The sequence below is a fragment of the Pyricularia grisea genome (genome assembly GCF_004355905.1).
Source record: "Pyricularia grisea strain NI907 chromosome V map unlocalized Pyricularia_grisea_NI907_Scaffold_6, whole genome shotgun sequence".
Taxonomy (NCBI): Eukaryota; Fungi; Ascomycota; class Sordariomycetes; order Magnaporthales; family Pyriculariaceae; genus Pyricularia; species Pyricularia grisea.
Window position 1 is genome coordinate 1,511,389 of NW_022156719.1, and position 17,077 is coordinate 1,528,465.

Genomic DNA, 17,077 nt, shown 5'->3' on the forward strand with positions numbered 1-17,077 from the left:
TTATGGATAAATCCGAAAAGATTGTTTTGCTAGAACTCATGCCACCACTGTCTCATACCAAGCTTGGTCGGCTTGGTCACTTTTGATCTTTTTTGTCTATTGTTCACTTGTAACAGAGAGAGAGATAGAGGCATCTACACATAGGCGCTTCGTATCTACACCCGTAGCCTTTTATTTACCCCGTAATCTCTTCCAACTCCACCCAGGGATAATCATCATGCAATCCATCTGCTTCATACAGTGTTGCAGGCTTTTTGGACCTCTCTTCCCAGACAAAAACAAAACGCTTAACATGATCACAGTAAAACCTCGAGGTTGATTTCGAGCGTGCTCACGGGGTATCTGGAGAGAGATGAAAGCCGAAGTTAGTAATCAAGGACGTAGATTTTGGTTATCAAGAGCAAACATACCTCAAGTCAAACTTGTCCAGAACCGTAGGATGCAAGACGCCCAGCTCGCCGATCCGGACGGCTTCGCCCTTCTCGCCTCCCTGGCGCAGAAAGACGGCGGCGGCACGGCCGCCAAAGAAGGTAGGCTCGTCAATCTCAGCAATGTAGTAGGTGCCGACGGGGACGCGCAGCATCGACATGATGCGGTCGAGCAGGCCGTGGACGACCTCGAAGCCGCTGGTGGTGCCGCAGTAGGCGGCAGCCCAATGCCTGACGTTGCGGGCCTTGCGCTCGAGGGCGTCGTCCTTGACGACAACGTCGGACGTCTCCATGATCATTAGCGGCAGCTTGACCGACTTGTTCTCGCGCACCGTCTTGAGCAGGCCCGGGAGAAGCGACGTCCGCACGACCTGGTATTCGGCCGACTTTGGGTTCGCGATGCGGACGGCCGTCTTGCCGTCGTCGACGCGGTTCAGCCAGGCAAAGTTCTCGTCGTGTGAGCAGAGCACCAGCGGCATCACTTCCTTCCAGCCAGCCATGGCGCACTCAGCCCGGACGATGTCACTGAGCTTGTTGATGGGGAGGCCCTTGCCGACGGTTGCCGACTTTGTGGGCAGCGAGCGCGGGAGATTGTTGAAGCCATAGGCAACGGCGACGTCCTCCATCACATCGCACGCGTGAAGGATGTCGGACCGTGTCGGTGGGATGTAGACCTCTATCATACTCGCACTGAGGGGCTTGGCGACGAAGGCCATCTTCGACAGCAGCTTGCAGATGCCTTCGGCGGACTCGGATAGGCCGCAGCACTGGTTGATGTAGTCCACCTCAACCTCCATCCTCCTCGGCTCCAGGTCCGGCGTGACAACGTTTGTACCATCGGCACGTTTGATCAGCACCGGCTCGACCGTGAACTTGTCAGCGCAGTAGGTCGAGAACATGGTCACCATGGTGTCGATGACGACCTTGAGCTTGGTTGCGTCCGTTGCGGTGGCCTCTATTAAAACATTTGTCGTGTTGAGCGTAATCTTGGAGTGATCACCGTTGATGATAGGTGGGACTGAGCAGACAATCTCGTTGGCGTCGTAGATGACAGGGTACCTGGGCGAGTCGCGGATAATGTGCAGGTATTTGCTCAGGTGCTTATCTGTTTTTGAATAAGAGTTGGGTCAGTATAATGGTCGTGCCACCTCGGAAAAGAAGCCCGAAGAATGATGATAAATAATAGCTTTACCCTTGTCTAATGTCTCCATCATCTCGTTGCCATCCATCTCCTTGGCCTGGTTCAATGGCCTGAACTTGATGTCCTCTGGTTTCCTGGCCTCGTATGTGAAAGGACCCTTGACGGTGTCCAGGTCGTGTGTTCCAATGGCAACCAGTGTCCTTTGCCGCGCCAGATTGGCGTGAAGCTTCTCCTGCAGGCCCATGAAGGAGTTATATGTGGACTGGGTGAACTTGACGTTGCGGAGGATGGCGCCGGCGATGTATGGCCTCACGTCGGCCGTCTCCGGCTTGACCGTGATGCTCTGCATTTGGTCCTCGGGCATGTCAAGCACCTTGTAAGCCGGCGGGGCCATCTTTCCCCGGAAGACGTTCAGGCTGGTGGCGATGCCCTCGAAGCAGAGCAGGTCGGCGCGGTTGGCGGGCGTCTCGATCTTGAGCTGCGCCGGCTCGTCCTTGGGTCGCGTCGGGTCATCTTCGGTGTCCTCGTCGAGCTCGATACCATAGTCAAAGCAGAGCCTTTGGAACTCGTCGGCGGTATAGCTGTTGGGCGGGCGGGAATTTCAAGAAGAGATGCACAAGTTAGGATGCTGGGCGGTTCCAAGGGGAGTAGTGCAGGGATGGATGGCGGGGTTATCGGGCGAGCTGGGAACTGCCGCTAAAAAAAAAAAAAAGCCAATTGCCAGCTAGTGATTGCACTCGACGTACCGCTGACCAAGCTCCTCGAAGAACTCCTCCTTGTTGACTCCGATCGTGGGCATCTTGACGGTGATATGTGAGGTTATTCACAAGTGTGACGCATGCTTGCTCCAGAAGTTTTGACGTTGGATGACTCCGTTTACTTGGGCTGTATAGTAGCTCGAATCGACCGCGGGGCAGAGAGACCCACCCACCCGCCAAGATTTCAGGGGTCTGGTCTACAAGGTAAGTAAGGTAACTTTGACTGGTAAAAGTCACGTGGGTCCCTGGCAGACAACCAAAACAAAACCTAGCCAAGCTGTAGGGTTGATTCACTTGAAATCTTCCGATAACAAGAGAGGAAAGAAACCAACTTGCTCTCAGCCTGCGGGATTACTCTCATTTTTCTCGCATTTGTGAGATAAACACATTTAGTAAATTAAGCATTTATTTCGCTCACTCTTAACATCCACTTCCTTTCTGTCCTTCCGGGACGTAGGGTCCGATACCAATTCAGGGGCCCGACCGCACATGACAGCCGCCTCACAACTTACTGTATCCAACTAAAATTCGCAAAGTCAATTGAGCTGGCATCACAGAGCGTAGTGGTCGGTTTTATGCCATACATAGAGAAAAACGTTTGTTCATCCTTTTCATCTCTTTTTACGCTGATCGTGTCCCGCTCTTAAGCTGGAGTTCGACTATATACATCATGATAATTGGTATATCATGGTATTGACATCTCAAGTTCAGCCCGAGCATTTTACAAGAATACAGATACCATCTTGTCCAGCTCAAAGAGGATCAAATCATGAGGCTAGGCAATTTCGACGCCCTTAATTCCAAGCCCTCTGGGCTTCCGAAAGCCGCAATATCTTTTTTGCCTGGATGGTAATGTTCTGGGCTGGATCTGGGAGGCGTGAGTTGCGAAGGTGAATTGCCTCCGAACCAATCCCCCTTTTTTTGGGTTTTGGGAATATTTGTTCCTGCCCAGCGGGTTTCGTAACGTGACGTTCCGATTTTGGCCAAGAAGGCAGCCACATCTTCACCTCCTTGCCATAGCTATGACCATCTAATCCGGAATTCTCCTAAGAGGGGTTCACCCAGACTGTAACATTCCCTTGGACCACGTCATACCGACGATTTCTTCAGAGAACTTTGATCGGAAGAGTACTCTACCGAATGAAAGGAACAACCATCAAAAGCGAGGCGAGAAACCTCAAAGACGAGTAGGATATCTCCGTTGTGCAAGCTCGAAAAAAACATATTCGTCATGGTTTTGCTTACGACTTCCCGGGCACCAGGCATCTTCCTTTTCGTCAAATATTTACCCGGAGTAGTACCCACGCCTTTCCCTATTCTTCCAGTTCAGGGCAATCCCTCCCCCGTGATCTTGTGTGGAAGTTGTGCGTCCGTAACGGTGTAACCCCCCGGTAACTCCACGCGTGACTTTACTCGACAGCTAGACGGGGAAAGCAAGCCTTTCCCCGTGCCCGAGCCCAGAGCACACAGTCCGCAGTTACCGGCCGGTAAACTCCGATATGGATCACACACACACGCACACATACAAAGCAGCCCTGCGCTACGAGCACTTTCGTACATGTCGCGCTCATTGGCCGATGGGATATATGCACACCGAGAAAAAGCGGTCGGTAAATGGGTGACACAAACAAGAGTGGACAAACATGCACCTTCATGAGTGTATTTGTACCTGGTCCCTAGAACAACAGCTAACGGGCCGAGTTTTCAGTACCTTTCAGGGTCAAAAGGTGAGCCAAAAACCAGAACATGGTCTCCCCGATTATTGTCAAAAGGTCGCCCTATTGGGCCAGTGACATGCCGGCTGCCGAAGACACGTAACAGTGGTACTCAACGTAAGCATGGCTCCGGCGAGGGCATCGTATTCAAACAGCCCTCCTAGGCTATCCGTGCCGCTACCGTCACACCAATCATTGACATAATCGGGTGATTTTTTATCTTTACTGTCTTTCTGGTAATATGCAATGCAAGATCCTGAGAGGCGAATCCCGGCCTCTGCGAGTAATACCTTTGTTTCTTCGCTTCTTATACGAATCCACGGTCAGCATGCGCGCGCATCGGCGTACCGAACATAGCCCTGTGTTTGTCGGTTGGTCGTACCGAACTCTGCGGTACCGAAGATTCCGGGCTGTTGGTGCTCTGCCTGATGGTATGCTCGCTGTTGATGGGTTTAACTATGCGGCTTCGCGATATGGGCCACCAAAAGCTGCAAGTGTAAATCATCCCCCCTGCGTTGGCTTTCATATCGGTTTCGTCGTGTCGCGGAAAGTATTTAAGTCCCCTATTCTCCGCCGTTGCTGAGTTTGTGGCATGTCTCATAACGCATCTTCCTGAACCAAGTCCAACAGTCCATAACACCCAAGCCTATCCACGCAACATGTTTGCCCGAACATTTCTCTTGGTGATTGCCGCCGCAAGCGCTGCAAACTCGCTGGCCATCCAGTATAGCCAGCTCTCCGACCTCCAGCCCGCAACCTGCCTCCCATCAACCTGCGGTCACAACGGGTCCGTCGTCTGCTACAATGACGAGCAATACTGCCATGCCGAGTCAGACCAGCCCAACTATGTCGGGGAAAGCTTAGGTCTACCCTGCCGCAACGAAACGGTCTCGCCCAAGTATCCCATAACAAAGGCCTGTGAAGAAAGCAAGCTCGCGCCTTATGATGAGACCAAGATACCCGCAGAGTGTTACAACACATTGTGTGCCGCGATGGATGGAAAAGCAAAAGGGCTCTGGTGCCTGTATTTCCCCGAAGGCTGGACCGGGATGCAGTACAAGAAGCTAGGGATGGAGTGTAGCCCGTCAGAAGGGAAATGAGGAGCAATCCTCGGGATTTTTTGCCATGGCATGTAGTCAAAATGGCGCCAATAAATTTCTGGGATGGTGTTGATGTATGTGTCTTAGACAATGCTTGTGTTTAAGAACAGATATGGGATGTGGTGGAACAGTTCTTCATCAAGGCTCCGCGTAATTGTAACAGCCACGGGTTACTGAGCTCTTAACAGCAACCAAGGTGAAATGGTGACTATGCAATTTGATAGCTGAATTTAATCTTGCCGCTGTATAGTCACGCTTCGACCGGGCCTTTTCGTATTGGGCTTTCAATAATCTTTGAAATCCCAGGGGCTCAGGTCGGTTGTCGTTTCGGTTGGGCGCACACTTTAGGTACCACAGCTTAGAATTGCACTGATGGACTTGAATGCTGAGATCATAGGCTGCCATGTGATTGCTCACGCGATAATGGCTCTAGGGGTGGATCTGCTGCCAAAATGCTTGGCTAGGGTGAGATCTCTGCCGCCTCCAGAGGCAAACTATAATCTGAGTAAGGCATAACGGTGGGCATCTTGAAGTTATACTGGGCGCATTCCACGGCCTCTAGGCAGCCCGCTAGGCCTCGCACCTCGAGTAGGACCGCGTGCAATACCCGAGGATGCTCTACCTCTCGTACTTGCACCTCTGGTGTTGACTGTACCGCGACCACGTGAGGTTCCCCTTGTGCTTGAGAACTTTTTGGGTGTGGCCGCCTTGGACGATGCTGGTGGGTTGTCCACGAAAGACGTATCGGTTGTCCTGACGCATACCAAAGTCAGAAAAAGGCCACACAGGAGCCCAACAAAGCTTTGCGTTGACTTACATAAAGGTCGCATCCGCATCGGCTTCTCTAGACTTTTCAGGAACTTGCATAGCTATTGTCCACATTCAAAATTAGTAAGCTGACAGTGAACGGTGCAAGAAAGAAAAAAAGTCCCATGCCAAACAAGCAAACAACGCACCAGGCTGATTCTCCTCCATCTGCCTCGCCCGGGTAAAGGACTCGGGTACGGGGGCCTCTGGGAACTCGACGCAAAAGGCGTTCATATTGACACCGTAGAGAAAGCTCGCAAAGCTCTCGGTGAAGCGCGACAGACTCTCGTGCATGATCTGGAAGTGCATCATGTTGGCCTCGAGGTCGGCCATGGCGTCCGAGAGCTCGGCAAACGCCGGCTCAAAGGCGTTGAGCGGGAACGCGGCATCGCCGTGTACGCTGCCGCGCGCCGACTCGCGAAACGAGGACCGTGACGACGGCCGCAGCGGCGTGGTCGGGCGCGGGGTGCGGGGCCGTGACGTCGAGCGCTGCCGCTGCTGGCTTGCGCTGCGCCGTTCGTCGCGGGTTGCCATTTTTTTCCCCCTGTCGTTTTGCTCGATTTGGATGAGTAACGTAGGGTATGGCTCGGTCGTACTTTTTGGATTCGGAGTTGTCAGGCCGCTGGAGATACAGTGCACGAAGGATTGGTTGCTGAGCGAGCTGCAGACGCGTTTGAGCTAACAAAGTCGCGTGCGGGTCGGATTTGTGGTGTGCACAGCAGTGTCAAGGAGGGGTAGCGCCGGTCTAGTGACGTTATGCTTACCGCTAATGGGGATATCCCCTGTATAAGTGGGTCTAGGTAGCTACGGATGGTCGTTTAAGTGGGGAGGGTTCGGAGCGGCAATTACCTTCTTTTGACTTCCAAGAGCTTGAGAAAATTGGCATTAGCAACCTCTTCCCTTGTTATACACCTCACGTATAGTCTCATGCTGCAAGCTTGTATTCCTTCCTCGAAATGGATCTGCACTATTCCCTTGAATGCAACCTGCATTCTCCACAGGCTTTTTTGACGATTATATGGACAAAATGAAGGCGCAATTGCGGTGTCAGCAGATGGAGATGATCTGCTACTTAAGTGCCCTTCTGAGTCGATATTGAAGATTTTTTATGACAGTTTGCTGAGTCTCTACATGTCCGAGCCTGTTGAGCTCTCACATCTTACAGGACTGCCATACTTGCTTCTTGCAGAAGTACCGCATTGTATAAACACGACCGCCTTATCACTGCGGCTGTATTATAAAAAAGACCACGGAGCCACGCAAAATACTACTGACCCCAGTTCTTGGCCATCTCTTGGGTGAGGAGTAATTTCGGGCCAAGTGGTTCTCGGAACATCGGAATATTAGTTTTATGGTCAGCCAAGGCTAACGGAGCGGGAATCGGACTTGCTGTGCCTCAGACACAATGTTGATCTTGTCAGACTCGTAAGATACGATCGGCGATAGTCTCCATCAAGTGCCGCGTGTTGAAGACCAACAGCCTTCAGAGTATCTTACAAGCCTGCAGTAAAGCACTTTAGAACATCTTTTGCGAGGCTGCGGCCTGAAAATATGTCGATCCATTGACGGGCTGACACTGTGTAAGCTTACATAGTCGAGCAGAACAGTATGTTGTTTTGTGAAGGAGACAAGACGCAGATCATGACTGAAGAAAAAGCCCCAGCTGGAGCAGCAAAAAAAGGTATAAGAAGGGGAAGAATCTCCAGGGAGAATGGTTTGATGAAATGCCCAACACATCCGCTTCTACACTCCCGTCAATCAAACCATCTAAAGCATCCAGACGCATCTAAATTCTTCAACAACACACCCCCAAAGACCTCAAAATGCGCTTCTCCACCATCACCTCCATTGCCATCACCATGCTCGGCTTTGCCGCAGCTAAGCCCACCGGTATGTTGCGCCCCGCTTCCCTACCTTGCCGTGAACTCTTTTGATCTGACCTTTTTTTCTCTCGAAAAACACCAGAGTCCCACGGTGTTGCTTCTGGCAAATATCTATTCTCGCGCTCCACCGCAGCCTGCGACTGCGACGGCGTCAGGGGCTGCTGCATCAACGACTGCAACTTCAACGAGAACTGCTGCAACACCACTTGTATGGACAGGTTCCCAGACTGCTACAACGCCTGTTAAGCGGCTTTTGTGGACACTTGTGGAATGCTATGGGCACCTGATTCCAAGTAAAACCACCGTCGTCTGGAGCTTTTTCTTTGGCGGAGACGAACCACAACCTTTACTTTCTCGTCAATCGTTTCGAATGCAGCCTTTTAGATTATCTTAACTTCAAACATTGTTTCTTGGATCCTAGGACTGCTGTGTCTATTCTGGAAATCGACTCTCAATATGAACTGATCAATGCTCCGTCCAAAATCCCCCGGGCTCAATTTTCATTGGCACTTATTTACCCCTGAGCCCCTGAAGCCCCTGAACCGCCGTACGTAAGCCACAGAATATCCAAGTGTGTAAGTGATTGTTTTGCTTAAGGATTGTGCATACAGAGGAAAACCTTCCATGAATATCTGACTCAACTAAAATTCCACTTGCCCTTCCCTGTAACTGTCCTGCCAAATGTCTCTTTTGTCTCGCCGCTGCAATTCTTATGTAGTCGTTTCACTACCCACCTTTGCAAAAGACGACACTCCAGACAGAGTTGGCGATGACGACGCTGTAGAGGCAGAGGCAGATGCAATTCTCCCCTGAATTCTTTTCTGCCTTTGTAGAGCGATAGCAGCGGCCTGCAGATCTGCCCGCGATCTGTTCGCGGCAATCTGCTCTGATTCCCCTTTCTGTATCCACAGTGACGGGTTAGAGCTTTGTTTGTCAGTTGCAATCATTCATCACCTGTCGTTTCAAATTACTCGACCAAAAAAAAGAAAGTTCTCACCTTCATCCTGGGCTGTATCGCCAGGAGCACCTTCTTACCTGGAGGCTGATGATCCCAAAGGACGCCCGGGACCTGTTCCATGAAATCATGTCCGACGATCATCTTGACGAGAACGGCGGGCGTGGCGATGTAGAACTTGGCCTATTCCCGAACATCTCCCTTTCCTCAAAAGGGCACATGAACGCATTGTGATGGCTTGAAATAACGTCCTGGGAAGCCGATGAAAACGAGGGTCTCTGTTTCCTTGATATTGAGTCCCAGCTTCTCGGCCTGTTGGCGAGAGATCCAGTTGACGTGGGTACCTGAGTCCTCAAGAATCTGAATGAGGTCTGCTTGAACTTATGATCCCCAGCGTAAGGATACTTACTGCCTAGGTACCTACCCACCTGTCGACACACACCCTCTCCGCCTCCAGTCCTCAGTTCACAGTTGCGCATGTCGCCAAGCATCGCTGGGCGAACCACTTGACCGATACTTTTACTCACTTTGTCTCCCAGCTGCATTCCCAGTTCGCCGTAATCCTTGCTTAATCTATCGTCATCCAATACCTAACAGATTCGAAGAGGTTCCGGTAATGCTGGACAGCGGCCTCGACAACGACTGGATTTTCCAGAAGCTATTGATCTATCATGGGTTTAAACACGAGCAGTATGGCAGTGATTCGGTATTAAGAACTTGATTGGAACTGCAGACCCCTGAAGGGCAACAACATGGTCGACATTACCTGGCGGGAGCCATCGGGCAAGCAGACACATAGACTCAAGTTTTTTGTGGCAAATTCAAATAGCGGTGGGCCGAACGAGATGACACTTGGCGAACGTACATTGAGAGTGTTTGAGGAGCGTGGATTTCGAGCGCTGTAGCAACGATTTAGAACGAGGTGAAGGCAGTGATTGGCAATGCAACTGACATGTCTTGTGTGTCAACATTGCAGCAGGGCCTGCAGGCGTAAAATGATTAATATGTGACCCCTGAACTAAATCTAATATAAGATGAGCGGGTTGTTATTCATGCCAAAGTTCCCATCCTCGAACAACTGCCTGCTTGTAGGTAGATGAACATGGAATCCAGCTGAAAGACTGGAAGTATCATACTCCGTAAATCGGTCAGTCAATGTGATTAACTGACCAAAGTATCCCACGTTTCAATTTCTCTTTGTCTTTTAGGTCACAGATGGGGCAATCTCAGCCCCTGGATCTCTGTATTCAAGTCCGCGACTTACTTTGATACCCCAAGGTAAAAACATGGCTTGAGACAGCGAGCTATTTGCTGGGGTGGCATCCCCCAACTGTGAAGCATCAGTCTGAATATACCACAAGGAAAGATCAATGCAAATATCATAGCAAAAAAACATGAAGCTGAACCACTTAGGCATGTCGGCGCCAGAGTTCGGCTCAACAAAACTTAACTGATCTGCAACAGACTGCGTCTAAGAAAAGTCTTCACTTCCCAGTGTACTCCCAACTGCCAAAGCCCGACTACAAGAGAAACAGTATTGTCACCGTCAGGCTTGCTCAGAGCAGTCCCAGTCTTGAGTCTGAAGATAAATCACAGCGCCATTCATAATCGTTTTACACGCAAGAACTTTTGAGCAAGTTGATTGGCAGAGGATTTACGACTGTACACAAAAGCACTGGCCAACAAAGATAATTAGGGACCTACCAAACACTTTGTCGTCATTCAGGCTGCAAGTCAATGCAATGGTCGTGCTGGATTGAGAAGGAGCTCGCCAGTGTGGGCGTAGTAAGAGCCAGCCTTTCGAAATCGCGACGGAAGGCTCAACTGATTATAACATCACTCTGGGCACAGATTCTCAGCTTAAACCTGAAATCTCGCTGAAACAATTTATTTCTAGTCGACATGGACAACATTTTTCACCTCGTTATTTGTCTGAACCAAAACCTCAGGGCCAGAAATTACTTTTTGGTTTTCTGATCGTTCCTTTCAGCTCAAATGTTCAAATGCGCCAGCTGTCCGATTGTAATCTCCAAGCCAAACCATTCCATCTTCCTCAAGCATGCCTAGGTACCTAGCGAGACAGTCACATCACTTGACTTCGCAGCCACCTCAGCTTCAGCTGGTGAATCTTTTATAGATTTCAACGCCGATACTATCAGAGCTTCACCCCAGAGTAGCCAGACATCGAAGCTTAAGGACGCAGATTCTGGAAGCAGTCTAATCTGCGAACACGAAATGAAAGGTCCTGAACAGAAGCTTACAGCTCAAGGACCGGCGGTACGTGAATTCTCCTCTGCCGTTGACTCCGTGGTGCCAACTGACTGTTGACAACCAAGAACATCAGTCCACTCCCCAAGGTTGGCCTCATATTCGGCAACAAACTCGGCAAACACCACCCGGTGATACTGGAGGCCAGACAGCCAAGAACTTGGGAAATCTTTACAATGAATGTGCTGCCAAAGGATAACGGCTTTATAGTCGTCTTGGTGCTAGGATATACCTGTATGCCTCGCCTCGCTTGTACTGGGTCCAAACTCGGTAATTAACCCAACGTCCCCACCGCCCACAAATACATGCACACACGAAAAAAAAAAATTAAACTCGCGCTGACAACGACCACGAGAGGATTCAGATCAAAAACAAAAAGATATGGGTATCGCGCCAATGGTCCCAGAGAGGGTCGAACTCTCGACCTTCGCATTCACTCAATTACTTGATATGCCACCAGAAGGATAACATATTAGTACGACGCTCTAACCAACTGAGCTATGGGACCAGACAGGAAGTGTCAAAGACATCTTGGTGGATTCGTTGACTTCCTACCGCATAGATAGGGCATACTACAAGCTCTAAGTCAGCTGCCGGGAAACGGAAGGGTGATTCTTTACGAGTACCATCAAGGCAGAGATTGCGTTCTATCCTGGGGTGAGTCTGATAACAGTTGGGACAAACTCACATCAAAGGAGCAAATGATTGCGTCCAACACCCAATACATGTACCACGAGGGCATCAATAAGTCTCAAGCAGAGAGAGTGACGACGATTTTTGCCCCTAACAGTATACAAAAGTCGCAGGATCACAGTCTCTGGAGATCACTCAGCCGTAGACTCTAGTCATATTGCTACGTTTGATGTCTTGTCATGATCAAGAGACACAGAATTCAGCTTACCTGCATTCAATCGGGAGACACTGGAAAGAACCAACCTCAGCCCCAGGTAGGTCCCAAGATCCTTATCAAGGTCATAGCCAAATGCGAGGACCATAGAATGAGGCTAACTGACAAGGCAGCTGCGATTTGTAAGCTGAAGGATTACATGGTATGTGGATGAGCACACACCCATGTTCATAGAGGTCAATATGGCTAATCTTCGGGCGACATGAGCAGGCGAACGCCCTGATATATACCCCAGGTCCGTTTTTATTCGGTTAGGCTATCCATCCGTCGTCCGATGTGAGCGGACTAGTGGCTAGCACGAGAAATATTGCCCCAGAGCTTCAGCCACAAGGCATGGGGTTCTTCTTGCACCTCTATCAACAGAGAATCGAAAGCAAGGCGAACGAAGGTATTTGCAAAATTTTGTTTAGGTAAGTGGTTCGCCGACCTTGAAATCAGGACTTAAATCTTGGAGACTACAATTAGCTGGGGCGTTGACTGGATCTAGCAAGGATACAAAGGGTGTCTCTGTGGGGACCGCAACGACTACAGCTCATTCAGGATTGACTATGGGGATAAAGGTCCAGTATGAAATCCGAGAATACATCAGATTATAGTCTTGCTGATATACCAGGCCTCAAGGCAGCTTTTTGAAGCAGGCATCGCTAAATTCGCTGATCGACCAGGGGAGATGCGGTTAGGGGGTTTTGAGTAGATATCAGGCCACTCCAAATAACTAATCGACAAAATTAAACGTACAACGTATTTGGTCAAGATAGGAGAGCACAAAATGTACAGTTGATATTAAAAAGGGAATGGGGATAAAGATAGATGTAGAAGTGATGCAAACGGGAAAGGAAAAAAAAAGTGAACAAGGGAAAAAAAAAAAAAAAAAAAAGACGATCTTGGTGACAAAACGAATATCGAACCGAGGTCCAATTGGTTTTCCAAAGATTAGAAGTGGAGTATAGGGCGCGAGTTCCGGCCGTGTCTGGTAAAAGGCAAGATACGGGGTAATGAGCTCGTCGCACTCCTAGCGACGAGTCAGCAAAAGCAACATTATATACCCATAAAAGATTGTGTGTATTTTGATTGCCGTTTATTGAAGCTCCGCATCCGCTGAAGCTTACGAAGTGAACTGACAACATCGGCCTAAAGCTTCCCCTCTACAGCGATTAACCGATAACCCCCATTGAAACCTTTCATTCAACTCATCCTCTCGCAAGCTTCTCACCAGTTCAATCCACAAGAAACAAATATTAAAACTTAAAGGCTCATACTAATGAGTAGCAGAATGGCGTCCTGCATCTTTTGCAAAATCATCAAGGGTACCGTAAAAACGCCCAACTCCGAGGCTTGCACGGCTTTGCAGCTACCTCGGAAACTAACATGACAATAAACGCACAGGAGAAATCCCGTCGTTCAAGCTGTACGAGAACGAAAAGGTCTTTGCCTTTCTCGACATTAACCCGCTGAGCCGGGGCCATTCGGTACAATTTCTTCCTTGAGTACTCTTGACCGATGGAGGAAAACATGCGTAGATGTGCAGGTAAAAACGTCGGAAGACTGACATACTAATAACTACCCTGGCCAAAAAAATGTATAGCTCGTGATACCCAAGTTCCACGGCGAGAAGCTGCACGACATTCCCGACGACTCGCTCAATGAGATTCTGGTCAGTTAGCGGATTTGCACCGGAAACAACCATTCCGATCCTTTTGCTATTTCAGTCTCGGGAAATAAATGCCGATTCAACCTTCTTTACTAACGCCTTCTCCTGCGGCACGAACCACCCCCGTGCGTTCACCGCATACACATAAAAAAACAAACAGCCCGTTGCCAAAAAGATCGCTCAGGCCGTCGGTGCCAAGGACTACAACATTCTGCAGAACAACGGCGCCATCGCCCATCAGGTTGTTCCTCATGTAAGTCGCATTCTGATCTGCAGGTTTGGCTACTTTCTAACGGGACCGCAACAAAAAAAACGCTAACACTTATCCGCAAAAAAAGGTACACTTCCACATGGTAAGTCTGCTAGCTATCCCCTGCACAACATCCGCGTGCCAGTCATGGCGTTGGCTGCGGCTAATGCACACACACGCTAAAAAAAACAACCTTTTTGACTACCGTTACCAAAAAAGATCCCCAAGCCGAACGAGACCGAGGGCTTGGGCATCAAATGGCCGCAGCAGGAGACCGACATGGACAAGCTCAAGACGCTGTTTGAAGAGATCAAGTCCAAGATGTGATGGGTTCAGGGGCGGTTCAACTCTCTGTTCTCGCTGCTTTTGAGGAAGTGTCTGGTGTGGAGCTTTGTGAAGGAGTGCGACGAGCTCATTACCCCGTATCTTGCCTTTTCGTTTCGTTTCATAAGGCAGAATTCGGAGTCTTTGATCCTCAGCCAATCGTTTACAGAATATAGCTCTCCGCAAATAGAGTCGGCAATATTCACGTTGACGAAAAGTTGACTTGGGACTGCCAAAATCCTAAAGTTTCATTCATTGTCCCCAATCGAATGAGGATAGCGCAAATGTGGCCTCAACTTTGTTAATATACCTGATACGAACGCCGTGAGGGGGACGAGTTTGCCCTATAAAAAGAATATCGAGTAATTGGTTGACCACCTGTCTACACATATATGGAGTAAAGGAGAACAAACAGGACAAAAAGAAAGAAAACACAACCGTGATCTGTCAATTTTGCATTTCCACATCGCAACTCGTCATCATAAGCCTGACATGGGCAAAAGCACCGACCTAGGCGGTGCCGTTCAGTGGCACGGCCGGCGGCGCACTGTCCTGGATGGATGACTTCTCGTGTGCCGAATCGACCTTCTTGATCGCGTTATCCTCCTGCTTCTGCTGCCCGGTCCCGTTGACAATGTACTTAAAATCCTTGGGAGGGTAGTAATTGATCGTGCCATTCTCGCTGAGGACGCCTGTCCTGTCGTACCACGACCTGGCGCGGATGTACGGGTCCAGCTGCCAGTATTGCGACCGCAGGGTGCTGGCCAGTTCGTTACGCTCCTTGCGCACCGCCTGGTCCGTCGGATTGCGAAGCATCTTCAGCGTGGCTTCCTCAAAGGCTGCGTAGAGCTTCGTGCGCTCGGCCAGTATCCGGTCGCGGGTCGCCGTGTCCTTCATTCGGTCGTTCTCGCCGGGGATCGGCTCCGTGTACTTGTACTCCCATTGCTCCTTGCCCTCCATCTCCACGGGTACCTTGTCTAGCGATACGTACTCCTGCAGGGCGGTGATGTCATTGGTAAAGTTCACCTTGGCCGCCACCACGGGGTCAAGCCAGCCGCGGATAATCCTCCAAATTCCTATTGGACGTCAGTACGATAATCCAGACTGAATTCGAAATCATCGGAAGAACGGAGTTTGCAGTATTAAACTTACCTTGGAAGATCCAGGGTGCCTTGTGGACCAGTACAGCACCCAGCGATTCAGGATAGTTTGCCTCGAAGCACTTAATCATGAATTTGACAGGGGAGTAGTCCTGGAGTTATCGTCAGCCGCGGCACATGATTTTTACTGAATCTCCGGGGACTTACCATATTGGCCATTGAAAAGTCCGTCATATCAAAGATGAGTGTCTGATTCGCGACTGATGCGTTAGTTGATGCGTTTAGCTCCCTGTCGAATCAGAGTAACTCACCGCAGTATCAATGGGAGGCTTGATCAGCGACCTAATGGTCTCGATGAGAAAAATGGTGTACCTCTCGATACTCTCCGGGGTCTGGTCGGCCGCCTTGTGTAGGCGAACCTTGACATAGACGACGGGCCTGCCAAATTTGTCTTCACCGTGCATTATGCTCTTGCCCATGCGCAGCTGCGCCATGAAGCCCTTGCCCATCTTTTGCTCCTCTGACCCTTCGGGCGCCTCCTTCTCATCTTGCGCCATGCCACCCTCGCCCCGGTTCATGATGTTGGCGTCCACCTTGACCTCCTTGCAGCGCCAGTACATGGAAGATACAAGCATGACCAGCGCCTTCTCAACGTCCCACTTGCGCGCGCGAAGGAAGCGCAATACGAGCGCGTCAGGGTGGTCGAACTTGACCATACTCCATATAGTTGTGCGGATCTCATCGGGAGGCATGTTGGCGAGGGTTTCTTGGAAGATCTTGTTTTGGCCGTACTTGTCTTCAGGATCGCTATCCTGGGTGGGTGCATTAGTCGTCGCTGCGTCCGTTTTCCTTCTGGAGAACAGACCCATTCTGCTCTTCTTCTTGCCGCTGTCCGCATCGGCGTCTGCCGTCGACGTCTCGGCGGGTCGGGCCGGGGCCTCCGCTTGTATAACACCGCATACTTCGAAGAGACGGGACCAGAGTTTACGCAGAAGCTCGTCCTGTTCGGGCGTCAAGTTTCCAGGCCGTCCGGGTGGTATTTCGGGCATGTTGTCGATTGTGAATATGATTTCGTCAATGTCGGAATGTGTTTGTTGGCTGCTGCTGCTGCTGCTGCTCAGGTTGTTGTACAGGAAAGCTGTTATTCCTAACAGTAATGCCGCGAGGACAAGACCCGAACTGCTTGATCTATGTGGCTCGTGATCTTCTTTTGAGGATGTGCGCTCAAGAAGTTCAGCCTTGTTGGTAATACTAAGGATAGAGGTATTGTTGCTGACACCGAGGGTACGAAAGTGAGCGCGAAAGCAGTGTTGAGGCCTCGGTTGACTGGAAGTTGTTGGAGTAGAAGTATGACCGCGTAATAAGGCCGAGGGCAGGCAGGAAGATGTCGGCTTCGGAGTCGCAGCAAGGGAACGATGCGTAACTGCTGCTGCGTGAAAGCCAATGCGGCACCGAGGTATCATAAGGACATGTGCGTGGCCCAAAATAGAAGCCGCCAGACAAAGTTGGTTGAGCCAAATTAGAGATCAGACGCAGCAGGGTCTTGCCTGTGAAGGGGAGTTTGGATGTTGCGGGGGGCCGCGGTTCTTGTCGGGGGGAAGTCCTGGGTTTGGAAGATACGTAAACTCAATCAGCCAGCTGCACGCACGACTTGTAGACGTTGGAGAATGATGGGCGCTTCGTGGACGCACGAAAAAAGAACAGGCAATGGCAGGCGCGGTTGAGTTTGTAAAAACTTTCAAGCGTGCGTCAGGCTGACCCAAGTAAGCTGAGAGACCACTGGAATGGTT

General features: G+C 50.3%; 7 protein-coding genes across 7 annotated transcripts; 3 read left to right on the forward strand and 4 right to left on the reverse strand.

Moving 5' to 3' along the window:
* Positions 1–10: 10 nt before the first annotated feature.
* On the reverse strand, positions 11–2,401 carry PgNI_08397 (uncharacterized protein). Its single transcript, XM_031128394.1, has 4 exons — positions 2,316–2,401; positions 1,621–2,150; positions 411–1,533; positions 11–342 (listed from the first exon to the last, which is right to left on the reverse strand). The coding sequence occupies exons 1-4, from the start codon at positions 2,366–2,368 to the stop codon at positions 297–299; spliced, it is 1,752 nt and encodes a 583-aa protein (XP_030978819.1). The 5' UTR covers positions 2,369–2,401; the 3' UTR covers positions 11–296.
* Positions 2,402–4,129: 1,728 nt separating this feature from the next.
* Positions 4,130–6,483, reverse strand: PgNI_08398 (uncharacterized protein; the record flags this gene model as incomplete). The annotated part of the gene is made up of 3 exons (XM_031128395.1): positions 4,130–5,895; positions 5,960–6,011; positions 6,099–6,483. 3 exons carry the CDS (start codon positions 6,481–6,483, stop codon positions 5,676–5,678), a joined length of 657 nt encoding a protein of 218 aa, XP_030978814.1. The 3' UTR covers positions 4,130–5,675.
* Positions 4,702–5,142, forward strand: PgNI_08399 (uncharacterized protein; the record flags this gene model as incomplete). Its single annotated transcript, XM_031128396.1, has 1 exon — positions 4,702–5,142. One exon carries the CDS (start codon positions 4,702–4,704, stop codon positions 5,140–5,142), a length of 441 nt encoding a protein of 146 aa, XP_030978813.1.
* Positions 6,484–7,477: 994 nt separating the features above from the next.
* PgNI_08400 (uncharacterized protein) lies at positions 7,478–8,308 on the forward strand. The gene is made up of 2 exons (XM_031128397.1): positions 7,478–7,839; positions 7,915–8,308. Exons 1-2 carry the CDS (start codon positions 7,773–7,775, stop codon positions 8,076–8,078), a joined length of 231 nt encoding a protein of 76 aa, XP_030978826.1. The 5' UTR covers positions 7,478–7,772; the 3' UTR covers positions 8,079–8,308.
* A 161-nt stretch (positions 8,309–8,469) lies between these two features.
* Positions 8,470–8,931, reverse strand: PgNI_08401 (uncharacterized protein; the record flags this gene model as incomplete). The annotated part of the gene is made up of 2 exons (XM_031128398.1): positions 8,470–8,610; positions 8,830–8,931. 2 exons carry the CDS (start codon positions 8,929–8,931, stop codon positions 8,470–8,472), a joined length of 243 nt encoding a protein of 80 aa, XP_030978825.1.
* Positions 8,932–13,223: 4,292 nt separating this feature from the next.
* Positions 13,224–14,190, forward strand: PgNI_08402 (uncharacterized protein; the record flags this gene model as incomplete). The annotated part of the gene is made up of 6 exons (XM_031128399.1): positions 13,224–13,269; positions 13,349–13,431; positions 13,548–13,616; positions 13,774–13,866; positions 13,952–13,966; positions 14,083–14,190. The coding sequence occupies 6 exons, from the start codon at positions 13,224–13,226 to the stop codon at positions 14,188–14,190; spliced, it is 414 nt and encodes a 137-aa protein (XP_030978824.1).
* Positions 14,191–14,697: 507 nt separating this feature from the next.
* Positions 14,698–16,750, reverse strand: PgNI_08403 (uncharacterized protein; the record flags this gene model as incomplete). Its single annotated transcript, XM_031128400.1, has 4 exons — positions 14,698–15,263; positions 15,340–15,439; positions 15,495–15,536; positions 15,599–16,750. 4 exons carry the CDS (start codon positions 16,748–16,750, stop codon positions 14,698–14,700), a joined length of 1,860 nt encoding a protein of 619 aa, XP_030978823.1.
* Positions 16,751–17,077: the final 327 nt, after the last annotated feature.

Excerpts from the sequence above, each read along its gene's own strand:
- PgNI_08400 (XM_031128397.1), top strand. The coding sequence starts at position 7,773 with ATGCGCTTCTCCACCATCACCTCCATTGCCATCACCATGCTCGGCTTT. Across the intron at positions 7,840-7,914 it reads TGCCGCAGCTAAGCCCACCG|AGTCCCACGGTGTTGCTTCT; the intron begins GTATGTTGCGCC and ends GAAAAACACCAG.
- PgNI_08397 (XM_031128394.1), bottom strand. The coding sequence starts at position 2,368 with ATGCCCACGATCGGAGTCAACAAGGAGGAGTTCTTCGAGGAGCTTGGT. Across the intron at positions 1,534-1,620 it reads GATGGAGACATTAGACAAGG|ATAAGCACCTGAGCAAATAC; the intron begins GTAAAGCTATTA and ends ATTCAAAAACAG. Across the intron at positions 343-410 it reads CTGGACAAGTTTGACTTGAG|ATACCCCGTGAGCACGCTCG; the intron begins GTATGTTTGCTC and ends ATCTCTCTCCAG.